The sequence below is a fragment of the Chenopodium quinoa genome, unplaced genomic scaffold (assembly GCF_001683475.1).
Source record: "Chenopodium quinoa cultivar QQ74 unplaced genomic scaffold, ASM168347v1, whole genome shotgun sequence".
NCBI lineage: Eukaryota > Viridiplantae > Streptophyta > Magnoliopsida > Caryophyllales > Amaranthaceae > Chenopodium > Chenopodium quinoa.
Window position 1 is genome coordinate 6,705,920 of NW_018743920.1, and position 13,162 is coordinate 6,719,081.

Below are 13,162 nucleotides of genomic sequence, written 5' to 3' on the forward strand. Positions count from 1 at the left end.
GTGGAGTTCCAATGTCTAAGCTGACTGCTTGGACTAGGGAGAACCCAGGACGCAAGTTTAGGACCTGCAAATTCTATGATCCTGTGACTGAGTCAAGGGGGTGTAAAGCTTTTGAGTGGGTGGATCAACCAGATGGAACACCTTGGCAAACAGAGGTGATTAACAACTTGCTGCTGGACAAGAAACTAATGAAGGGAGAGCTGAATGACATGAAGAGGGAAGTTGATGATGTTAGTGGACAAAGGAGGTGCTTGCTCAATGAGATTGACTGCTTGAAGATGAAATGCAAAGCTCTTAGCTCAGACAGGAAGAAGATGATCAAGGAAGTGCATGGCAGCAATGCAACAACAAAGAAAATGTTCACAGTACATGCTATTGTTGTGTTTTGTTGTTTTGGTTTGGTACTGGCTATGTATTTTAGATCTTAGGTTCATTTAGGAATGCTTAGAAACAAAAAAAATCCCCAACTTATGTTGTGTTTTGTTGAATTATTATGTGTGGATGTTGGGATGACATTTCTTGTACTACTTTTAACAAAATCAATGAGAAATGGAACTTTTTGGTAGAAACATATCACATTTCATATTAGTACTTGCAACACAATGTTTTTAATTGTTTTACATTGGCTGAGACAAAAGTTAAGGCACCTTTGTGCAAAATCATTGTTCAACTACCAAATAAACTTGGTTGTCTATTACAAAATACTAATGAGTAGACCTAGGGTCACAGTTGATTGAGATCCTTGTCCTTCTTGCTTGTCATTACATGAAGCTTGGACCTGGTCTGTATTTTGACTTTGGGAGGAGTAGTTGTTGGCACTCTTGTGGGCTGACTCAGGCTCCTGTTGCTCCTGGTAACAGGCTGAGTTGGCAAAGGCTCTGTTCTTGTTGCAGGCTGGCTTGACACAGCAGTTGCAGGTGCAACATTACTTGACCCAGCCTGTGCTGTTGTTGGAGGCTGATATTGTGGCAACTTCAGTGCAGCCTGCAATCACAGTATGACAAGACTCAGAAACAAAGCCACTAAATACACTCAAGTCACAAAATACACAAAATACCTGTCTTGCTGCTTTCTCTTCACTTTTCTTTCTCTGTTCCTTAAGCCAAGGAGTCTGCATCTGTGGCCTCCCACCCTTTGGATTTGTTGCAGGTGGGTTAGGTTGTTCTGGTGCTGCTTCAGCCTTGCATGTTTTGGCAAAGTGGCAAAACCCACCACAGTTCTTGCATTGTTTCATCACCTTTGGCTTCTTGCCCTCAGGTGCTGCAGAAGTGCCCTCCCCTGGTTCAAGCTTTCTCTTTTTTGCCTTAGGTCTTCCTGGCTGCACTTTCAGCATAGGTGGCAAAGGCTGTCTGAGCTTGACCTTTTCCCAATTCTTAGGGCCAGGCATTGGCTGTATTGGGTTCTCATATGCAGCCAAGTATGTCACCCTATAGTAATGTGGGTGCACATACAACTCAGGATCATCCCTTTTGTCCATTATGCAAGCAAATGCATGGACACAAGGTATTCCTGTCAACTCCCATCTATAACAAGTGCATTTTCTCTCTTGCAGATCCACAATGCACTGATCATCCTTGTATTTCACCTCATAAATTTCATCCCTTGAAGCTATAACCTCACATGTCATGGCATACTTCTCCAACCCATCAAAGACTTTGTTGACAAATAGGGTTAGTAAACCTTCCCAAGACTTTGCTGCCTCCCATTTGTCATTACTCCTCTTCATCATATATCTTCTAAGCCATTCCATTTGAGTTAGAATAGGCTTGTCTCTGGCATCTCTAATCACTGCATTAAATGTCTCACCACACATGTTGTTTAACAACATGTTAGACTTGCAGTTTGTAGAGAAAGCATGCCTTGACCAGTGCTGGGGGTCAATGTTTGACAACCACTGGTATGCTTCTTCATCCAAAAAATTGATACTTTCCATAGCAACTTCAAACTCAAACTGATACAACCACACACATGACAACCATTCAACACAACATAGACACATGACATACAGTTTTCACAAAATAGAAAGACATGCAAATATGTGCAAAACTAAATGTTCCTAGCATACATTATAGTTCACCATAAAACTGACATAAAAGAACCTAAATAGAAGCTTACCAGAGTGCTTGCCCTAGCAGCAGCCCAGAACAATTCCTTGAAAGTTGCACCATGAAATTTCAGTTTGAAATTTGACCAAATATGCCTCACACAAAATCTGAGCTCAGCTTTGGGGGCCACATCTGCAAATGCTTCTATGAGACCCTACACACAAGGCAAAACTAACAAGTTAGTGTACAGAAAATTCAAATAAAGCAAAGTAATTTAAACACAAACACAACCCACTTACTTTCTGTCTGTCAGACATAAAAGTCAAGCCATCTCCTTGGTCATACACACAAAGTGCCTTGAGCAAGCTCTCCAGAAACCAGCACCAGCTGTCCTTGTTCTCAATCTCTGCAGTTGCCCAAGCAATTGGGAAGATGGAATTATTGCCATCTTTTCCAAGTGCAACCAAGATCTGCCCAGGGTATGCCCCTTTTAGATGGCACCCATCCACCCCAATTACTGGTCTGCAACCAGAAATGAATCCATCCCTAAGTGCAGCTAAGCACACAAACATCCTCATAAAAATTGGTCTTTCAATTTGATTAATATCATCCACCACCACATTACACTCACTCCCTGGGTTCCATTTCAGCAGTGCCTTCCCATAGTCCCAAACCTTTGAGTATTGCTCTGATGAAGAGCCATATATTATAAGCTTTGCCCTGCTTCTAGCCAACCAAGCCTTGGAGTATGTAATTTTGATCCCCAAGTCATTCAAGGCCCTGTCCTGAATCTGTTTAATCTTCCATCTGGGGTTGCCCCTGAACTCCTCCAAGTACCTGTCAGCAAGGAACTCTGCTGTCACCTTGTTGTTCATTTTACTCCTAACACACCTATGCTTCAGCCTTAGTGTCTTAATTTTCCAAGCCTCTGATTTCACAAGCCTTGTTTCATAAAACTTGAACCTACACCTAACACCCTTACTACATGTACACTTCACTATCCTACAACTGTTCTTGTTATACACACACTTGCATTTCCTTTTGCAATATGTTGTTAGCCTCTTTGAATCATTGTGAAGAAGGTAATACTCATACCTATTTTCAATTGCATGTTGTCTCAAAGCTTTTCTCATTGTTTGCACATCACTGAACCTTTGACCAACTACAAATTTGATAGCCCTTTCAAAGTCTGTCTCAGGGTTAAACCAAGTAACACTACCCTGATCATCATCTGAATCACCTTCCACAGTCTTTAGCTCATCAGAATCACAAGTTGCCTCCTCTTCAACCCTCACTTCAATTTTCTGTAGATTTATTTCTATGTCAAACCTTGTGTCCTCATCATCACTTTGATCCCCTCCTTCAGTAACTCCCCTCAAACTGCCTTTCACCTCACTGTTAATATGGTCTAAATTTTTCTTCAACCACTGTTCATCATCATCAGAGTATAAGTCCTCCTCTCCCTCATCAACTTCTAACTCAAAATCACTCAACTCAGAATCAGAAGACTCTGTATCACCATCCTCATCACTAAACACATCACTGTCATCCCTTAAGCTCCTCACTCTTTCTTTTATTTTTCTCACTAAATTAGCAAAATTTCCAGTCTCATCCCCAACCTTAGCCTTACCCTTATCTGCAGCAGTGAGTTTACCCTTCCCTTTATGTGTATTAGCATTCACTTTCTCTGCCCTAGGAAGCCTCTCCTCAGCCTCTCTGTCATGTATAACAATGCCTTTTAACCTAGGGCTTCTCCTAAATGGCTCTTCTTCAGTGGGCTTACTAAGTTCTGGGCTGGGTTTGTATACTTTAGGCCCACCAAACCTCTTTTTCAGTTCCTTCCTTTGTGCAGGGGTTAGCTCATTCCCAGATATACATTTGAAGGGTGTTTTGTTAGTCCCTTCAATTGGCTCATGACTGGTAACATACATCTCACATGCCCCCTCTTTGTTCACCGACTCTAGGAAACCATTCACCTCACCATCAACAAGCTCCCTTTTACCATTCACCCAAGACTTGCCCTTTTGTTTATACCAGCAACTAAACCCCCTAGGAACCTTCACATTCACATACACAAACCCATGTATAGCTGCTTGCCTCAAAAGTGTACATCTATCTTATTTTTTTCCACCTTTCTCATCCAATAAACCCACCCACCATCCCAAGTTAACACCCTCCTATTTTTACCAGCTAAAGAAGGTATAAAGGCACCCCCTACTGTAATTTTTAAGTCCACTATGTCCATTCTGTAACAACACCAACAAAAGCACACACAACAATAACCAATTTCAGTAATTACAGTAAACAACAACAACCAATTCACCAATTACAGCAAGTAAAAGCAATTCACATTGACTATGCACTAAATTAACAGTAAACAAGTAAATCTAATTAACTAATTATTTAACAAATGCACACTCTAATTCAGTCAAAGATTCGCATAATTAGGGTTTATAATACTTTAATTCACAGATTCCCCAAAAAGGCATACTTTACCCCAATTGACAACCATAAATCCAACGAAATGTACTAATAAAGGGTTTAAAGTACCTCTTGTAGTCAGGAATCTCGATTTCTGTCAGCAAATTACCAAGCTTTTGGTCCCCTCACCCTGTGGAAGATGACAACAGAAGCTGATGTGTTGCAATTTTGTGGTTCCAGCTCGATTTCAACCACCCAAATTGATCTAGGGTTTCAGTTTTTATAGAGAGAAAGAGAAAAATCAAAGAAGAGAGAAGCAGTTACAATGAGAATCAAGAAAAATCAAAGGAGAGAGAGACGAAAATTGATGAGGAAGTGAGAAATTTGGTGAGACATTGATTATGGAAGGTGGAAGGTGAGAAAAGGAGGAGACAGAGGGAAATCGATTTTAAAAGAATTAAATTGGAGGGAAGTGACAGTTAACTGGGCCCCACAAGCGTTTTCCGTCACCTGAGCTCAGATGAGGTGGTAAAACTGATGTTTATTTTTTTTATGAGGTGGTAAAGTAAATGTTTTTTTTTTTTGGAGGTGGTAAATTCGACAAAGTCATTATTTGAAGGTGGTAAAAATGAAAAAACCCAAATCAGAGTCTGAACTAGACTCATTGGTTCTTATTGGGTCCTGCATCACATTTTAAGAAAGATTAGAACAAAAATAATATCTTCTATACTAAGGTGTACGATGCTAAATATAGCAGAAGTATAATAAATAATAGAAAAATTTAACAACAATAAACCAACATTTGCCCCATTTTCCCAAAATGAACCAACCTTTAAATATTCCCAAAATAACCACAAGTTTGGATTTTTTCTCCCAAAATGAACCCAACAAGTCACCTTACCTTTTATACCAGGTAAAAATCCACATGTCATTAAAAACCCAACACCACCACTCCAAGGCGTCGAAAACCCATCCAACCCCCGAAAACCCAACAGTAACCCTGGAAAACATCACAAACTCTCAAGAACAATTAAAAAAAAATACACCTTAAATTGACGAGCTTAATCGTTGAAAAAATGGTAGATTGTGATAGAAATTAGGATTTAGTTGCTCGAATTTATTCTTGTGATTAAATTTGAACAACTCGATTTTTTTTATTTTATTTTTATTTCGAGGTGCCTGATTTGTGGGTGGGTAGGGTGCGTGGGGATGGTTATTTTTTTTATTTTATTTTTATTTCGAGGTGCCTGATTTGTGGGTGGGTAGGGTGCGTGGGGATGGTTATGGTTGCTTAATGGTTTTGAGGTGGGGGATTTGGCAGCGATGGGGCATGATTATGGTTGTCAGGGGTTTTCGAGGTGGAATTTTCGTGGCTGGGGTGGGGGTTTTTGGGCTGGGGGAGGAGTTTTCAAGGCTGGGGAAGGAGTTTTCAGGATTGGGGGATAGTTGTCAGGAGTTTTTCGGGTTGTGGTTGGGTTTTCGGGATGGTTAGGAGGTTTTTCCGGCGTGTTTAGAGAGTTTCGTGGTGGGTGGGGGTGAGAGTGGCCATGACATGGTTGCATGTGGTTGATGATGGTGGTGGTTGTATGGCAGTGAGGTGAAGGGAGAGTGATCTGTTTTTTTTTTTTATTATTTTTTATTTAAATTATTAATTTGAAAAAGATAATTAAAGGTTTTTAATTTAAAAAAAATAATAATTAAAGGAAAATTAGAAAAAATGATCGGCTGTACAGGTCACAGGTCATTTGGGTTTATTTTGGAAGAAAAAATGCAAACTTGTGTTTATTTAGGGAAGATTTAAAGGTTTGTTCATTTGATAGAATGGGGCAAATGTTGGTTTGTTGTTGTTAAATTTTCTAATTTTTTTTTTTATAGAGTTGTGTATTTAGATAATGTGATACCTTTATGCCATGAGTATGGGTTCGAAAGGAGTGTCTTCAATTCCCATCTTGTTGAACTCTATAAGGCCCGAGTTGTAGGAATGCATGACCAATTGAAGAACATTGTCGTAAAGGCCCGTAATTAACATTAGAAACGCACTCATTAAGTAGAAAGGAGGATGTAGGTGTGAGCTTGTTGTAGGGGATGGATTGATGGAATGGTGAGCGAAGGAGCAGAGAAAGAATTTATTTATAATATAATGAGGGGAGTGTTAATAAGGACAATGTAGCAATGTACTCCGTAGCATACTTTGTGCCATTATTAATTGCTTAGTAATGGTCCAAGTGATTTTATTACATTTACTTATAAAATAACGTAGCAATACTTTTAAATTTAATGTACTCGTAGTAAGTATATTTAAAAGTTTTTAAAAATGTAATTAAATGACATAAGGGCATTATAAAATAATGGTCCAAATGATTTTATTACATTTATCTAATTCCACAAATTAGGGAAGGTTGCTAGCTAGGGAAAAAAGTTGGGACGAGCTAGCGAGAAATAATTGGTATGGGAAATTGGGACATAATATTTTGAAGTCTTCTACATCAATACCTCAAATAATGGAATATAATTATGTGATGATGTTCGGTGTCTTTCATATCAAAAATTGTACAATAATGGGAATATAATTATGAGAAATTGCAAATTATTAGCTGATAGACTAATACATTAGTTAACAACAATTGTATTTTTGCTTTATTTCTTCAACTTTTTATTGCAAAATCCGTCTTTATAGTCCACTTCTATATGGTAGTGGCTATTGTATGTGAATCTTTTTTTATTTGTTGATTAAACGGTACTCACCTAGCCCTTTTACATCATAATTTTATACTACCTCCGTTTTTTTTTAATGTGCAACTTTGGGGCAAGTTGCAGTTGACGAGGCAAAAGATTGAAGGGTAAAGATTAAGATAGTATAATGGTGATTAATATATTATAGGAGTATGTAATTAAGGTGGAGAGAGAATGTTTGGTTAATTAATCAAACCACCCACTGCCACCACCATACCCAGCCACCACCGCCGCCGCCTTCACCAAAACCACCACCGGCTTCTCCACCACCACTACCACCCCCACAAAACCACCACAACCAACCCCCCGAAACCACCACCACCCTCACGTCTTTCCCTCCTTTTTCCGGCAACTCCCTCCCTAACCAAAAAACCCAGAAATCTAACATACCCCTCCACCACCACCCCTAACCACCTCCAACCCAGACCACCCCACCTCTCAAACCCACCTCTATCAGAGGAAAGACCTTCTGCTGGAACATGACACACCTTCTTCATCAGATTCTTCCTGTATTACAAAAATCAACACAAAACCCATTAAAATTGACACCAATCTACAAATTCATATGAAAAATTAATCCAAACAAAACCAACCTTTTCTTAGTTCTCGGAGTTTGCGAAGCATTATTTCCAGCAATAGAAGGAGAAGAAGTTCCAAAAATGACATGAGAAGGCTTAATTAATCCTCGAAGCTGCGTTTGTTGTTGATGTTGTTGTTGTTCAACAATTCCAAAAGATCTTCCAGTGATGACTGAAGAAGGCGAAGATACCGAAGACGCCAAATAAGCCGAGGAGGTTGTTGTTGTTGCGTAGGCGGTTGTTGTTGTTGTTGTTGTTGCTGAGGTAGTTTAGGAGGAAGGGTAAATTGCGAAGACGACGACGATGGAGGAGGTGGCGGAATTGATGGAGAAGGTTCTAGATCTGCCGTGGTGGTGGTTGTAGTGGTGGTGGTGGAGCAGCAGCTTCTGACAACGGCGAGTAGATCCCAATCTGGAGGGGTGTCCATGGATATTATGAGGAGAGAGAAAAATAGGGGAAGAGAGAGAAAGTGAGAATAAACAAGGAATAAGAGAATGGAGACAAGAGAAGGCGGTGGTCGTGACTTTTGAGGGAGGAGGGTGAAAGAGATGAAGGGTGAGGGTGAAAGAGATGAAGAGGATGAGGGTGAAGGTGAAAGAGATGAAGAGCAAAGATGAAGAGGGTGAATGGGTGGTGTCTGGTGGGTAGAGAGATGAGTAAATGGGTGGGTAAAATTAGGTTAATTATTTTAGATTAGACAAAAAAGTTATTGTGTTTAAATAAAAAAAAGGGTAACATTAAGAAAATCTGAATTTTTAAGTAAGGGCAAATTTGTAATTTTTAGGGTTTTTGTTTACCCAAAATAGAATGAAAAAAGAAAGTTGCACATAATAGTGAACGGACTAAAATGGCAAAAGTTGCACATAAAAAAAACGGAGGTAGTACAAAGTTTGGCTTAGGAGGCAATGGTCCTACTCTTGTCCTTTAGGTAAGGGTCCTACTCTTATCATTCAATAACTAGACCTGGTTATTAGGTAGGGTAGTCCAATAAATAATAGGGTCAATTCAAGTTTAAAGAATTCTTAATGGACAGGGTCCTTATTGAGTATGGTCAATATAAAGCCAAAATATTTGTCCAATTTAATACATTAATAAAATAAATGATGTAAAAAAAATTACGTAGATATTATCGTATTCATTATACTTAATTATGATTTTGTCCAAAATTTATTTTAAGTGATAGTTTGTTGGTTTGCCTATTATCAACCTGATATTAACCCGTGATTTATATTGGGCCCACCCGCTATTGGCCATATAAAATGTGATTCACTTTGATCCGACCCGTACTAATCCTGACTCAACCCGTCCAATAACCAAGTCTATCAATAACATACTCTCATTATTGGTCTATCCTTTCATAGCTTCATGTCATTTATATTCTTATAACTCTTTCAATTTAATTTTGTTCCATGCATTTTTTCAATGGTCCATGTCATTTAATTATTTCTTAATTGTTAATTAAGGATCAATTAACTTTGCTAAGTCAAAAAACATAGGCCAAGATCATATCCCAACTTATCAAGCTAAGGACATCTAATTGAATTTGGTTATAAGATTCTTCAAAATCGAGAGAGATGCACTATCCATTACGATGATCTTGTGACTACATATAATACTTGTGTAATTCAAATATGCTACATACTGTGCAATCATGCACATCTCACATATAATAATAATAATAATAATAATAAAAGAATATTTTGACCTCTATTAATATTATCATCTGCAAGTGGTTTCAAAAAAAAAAAAATAAGTACAAAATAATTCGCATACATTATTATGTATACCTTATTGCTACCAGATTTCCACCGGCGCCAACCAGCCTTAATGGGTAGGTTGAGAGCATTTATGGCGTATCGAGTCGACGTCACGGGTACTCGTTCATCTAAATCTCCGCTGAAAATTGTCACATTTTTTTGTCGAAATATAATTAGCATATTACAATATTAATCCTTTTATAATCAATATTTAATCTTATACAATAGTTGTATCAATATGTTACATGTACATCCAACTCCTGATATTATCACTAATCAACTCCTTAATTATTAGAGGTAAAACTGTCAACACTGCATCATGCTAGTCAAACATAAGGCCGAATTTTGAGATTATAGTAAGAAATTAATTAATACAGATGAATAGTAACATTGCCTAAGATTATGACATATTCTTATACAAATTTATGAGTAAACCAGACATATACATACTTGCATGGAGACCATGTTTTTGGATTTTTCTTGCTATGAAGAGTTTTTCCTCACTTTTTTGGTTTACGTATATGTCCACGTAATAAAAAGAGTACAGATCAAAGTTTTCAACCTGCATATACATATAATAATTTAATTAATTTTAATGACTAATTAATTAAGGGTGTGTTTTCTTCGATAACTTAAATGTGCAACTTTGGCATGTTAGTAATGTTGCATAAAGGGGCATACATGTTAAAAACATTAATGTCTCCCATTTCTTCACCAGTTTTTTTCACGTTGTAACCCATACAGTTTTTTGATGAAAAAAATATCAGAAAAGTTGCAATATGGATGGATACTAGCATGAGTTTGGTTAGAAATTATGGCATGCGACCATAAGTAATCAATTATTCCAGCATAGGTAGACTGCTCATCAACCATTGCATTTCCCATCTACATTAAATAAAGAAAACTTAATCAGACTCTTAATTTAACATTAGTAAATAAATTTCAAAGGAAAGAATTAAGCTTTACAAGTACATATTTACCACAATGCCAATGAGGTTGATAAAATTATTGTTCGCCATTTGTTATGAAACAAAATGGTTTAAGCGAGTTGTGGAAGGAAATGGTCAGCATAGTTCTCTCCGGTTAAATTGAATTCACGACCTTCGTATATCGGAAACCTCTCAAACCAATTGGCGAAAAAAGTGTAGGCATCCATAGCCGTACTTATATCCTCGGTTCGGTTGTATGTGGTCGACACATTCCCATACGAAAATCCCACCGCGGCCGGAGACTTTGAATAGATAACATTTGCCACTAACATTTACACATTTTTTAAAAGTCATATTAATTTGTTATGGTCACACTTTACATTTTTACCACCACCACTACTACTTAAAAAATAAAATGTTAATTAGGCAATGTTTTATTCCTAAAATTACGATAAAATATAACACTATTAGTACTAAATATTTTACTCTACTAATACTAACACTCCAATACTACTTAAATTGTTAATTTATTACAAGTTTTTGTTTTTTGATATGTTGATAAAAATTTATATATATAGCAATTTGTAAATTATGGTAAAATAATAACTACTAATTGTTGTGAAAGAAAGGAGAATGTATTGTGTACGTTTATACCATTATTCCATACAAATGGATTCCGGTAGACTGAGTTTTTGTTCCGTAGAACCCTAAAAGGACCATTTTCCATCAATGCGTCATTTCCTAATGAAGAGAATCCGAGTCTTGAGATGTAACTTTCTTAGTGTTAGTAAATATATATAGCCATGTATGTACGTAGAAATAAAGTTATATGTTAATTAATTATTGTGTAATATTCAAGAAAATCATGTTATATCTATACTTGTACATGAAATAAAACAATCACATACATAGTTACGAACCTCCATTTAGCCACAAAACCAAAGGTTTTGAGGAGAATGTGTAAAGCTTGATAGAGTGAAGCTTAGAAGAGTATGATGATATGAGAATAATAAGAAGTGAATATATATAGAGGAGGTGGTGTTGTTGTGTAACGTCGCAACTAATACCAAAAAAATAAAAATATATGTTTGGTATTTGGTTGATACACCATTATTCTATCACATTTGCTTTTGCCAATACATAAAACAAATTACATAAACTTTAACATAATGTATAATGTATAATATATAATATATAATATATTGCATATAAATTTTATTACACATATTTGCCATATAATAATGATTACTTTATTTAAATAGATTATTTTGAATTTGCATATTCTTTCATCAAAAGGTATGTTATTACATTTATTTTTTAGTGGTGATTTTAATTTATCTTTCTCCTTCACATGGAGTACAGCGTGCAATCATTTTTTTTTATTTGCTCAGTAGATCCGTAGATCCAGCAAATACATATTTTACTATTTTGTGGAGTCTCCGCTAAATTCTTCCACTAAACCGTTGGTGTTATGGCTCAATGGAGGTAATCACACAAAGGGATACACTATTAATTTCTCTTGCTATTAATTTCTCTCTATTTTTTCCTTAAGTTAAACACATTCACCTCAAATGAAATCTATGATGAACTAACCGATTTATCTAAGTGGTCAAAAGAACCCTCCCTTGATGCCTCTTGGATCACATTGCCAACCCGAATCAAAGAAACTCGGGTTTATGTTGAACCACAAGATGGGCTCATGGAGGCTGACAAGATCACCTCTTTGCCGGCCAACCGATTGGGGTATGTAACAGTTGATCCAGCTCATGGGAAGACATTGTTCTATTACTTTATCGAATCACCTGAGAACTCTCTACAAAACCTTTGGTTTTGCGGCTAAATGAAGGTTCATAATAACATACTGCAAAAAATGTAGGATGAATATAATTAATTGAATTGATTAAAACAGAGTGTACAACCTAGATTTATACAAACTAAGAGCTATGCAAAGATTACAAAAGATAATAACAATATGCACAAAACAAAGAAGCTATGATAAAGCTAAATGATAACTAAATATCTTTACAGAATATGAGAATAAGATAACTCTAGCTAGATGATTATCTTGTATCTCTATCATGCCCCCGCAAGACGGACGAAGGGTTCGAAAGGCCGATCTTGGTTAGTAAGATATCAAGACGCGGTCTGGATAACGGCTTTGTAAGAAAATCAACTAATTGATCTCCTGTCGAGACATGAACAACTCGCAGAGTACCTTGCTGAACTTGGTCTCGAATGAAGTGGTAAGAAACAGCTAGATGCTTCATCCGGGATTGGAAGACAGGGTTTGCAGCAAGGTATGTTGCACTAAGGTTATCACAATAAACAACCGGAGTGCAGGGCAGCATGACTCCCATCTCAGTGAGAAGATTACGGACCCATAGTAACTCAGTAGCTGTGGTTGCAACTGACCTGTATTCAGCTTTTGTAGAGGAGAGGGATAAGGATCTTTGCTTTCTGGAAGCCCAAGAGATAGGAGTCCGACCAAGAAACACGACATGACCCATAGTGGAAGTGTAGTCATCACGATCACCAGCCCAATCGGCATCAAAAAATGCATGCAAGATAGGTGTGGTATCACGATAAATGGTGATGCCCTTATCAAGAGTGCCACTCAAGTAGCGTAAGAGCCTCTTGAGTGCAGTCTAGTGCGCGGATGACGGGAAATGCATGAGCTGGGAGAGCTTGTTAACAGCAAA

General features: G+C 37.3%; 2 protein-coding genes across 2 annotated transcripts; both read right to left on the reverse strand.

The window, feature by feature from the left end:
* Positions 1 to 631: 631 nt before the first annotated feature.
* On the reverse strand, positions 632 to 4,589 carry LOC110688576. The gene is made up of 4 exons (XM_021865344.1): positions 2,345 to 4,589; positions 2,116 to 2,259; positions 1,058 to 1,951; positions 632 to 984 (listed from the first exon to the last, which is right to left on the reverse strand). The coding sequence occupies exons 1-4, from the start codon at positions 3,974 to 3,976 to the stop codon at positions 724 to 726; spliced, it is 2,931 nt and encodes a 976-aa protein (XP_021721036.1). The 5' UTR covers positions 3,977 to 4,589; the 3' UTR covers positions 632 to 723.
* Positions 4,590 to 7,467: 2,878 nt separating this feature from the next.
* Positions 7,468 to 8,537, reverse strand: LOC110687631 (peroxisome biogenesis factor 2-like). Its single transcript, XM_021864270.1, is given in 3 exon segments — positions 7,468 to 7,993; positions 7,995 to 8,087; positions 8,089 to 8,537. Coding segments are annotated over 3 exon segments (450 nt in total). The 5' UTR covers positions 8,205 to 8,537; the 3' UTR covers positions 7,468 to 7,752.
* Positions 8,538 to 13,162: the final 4,625 nt, after the last annotated feature.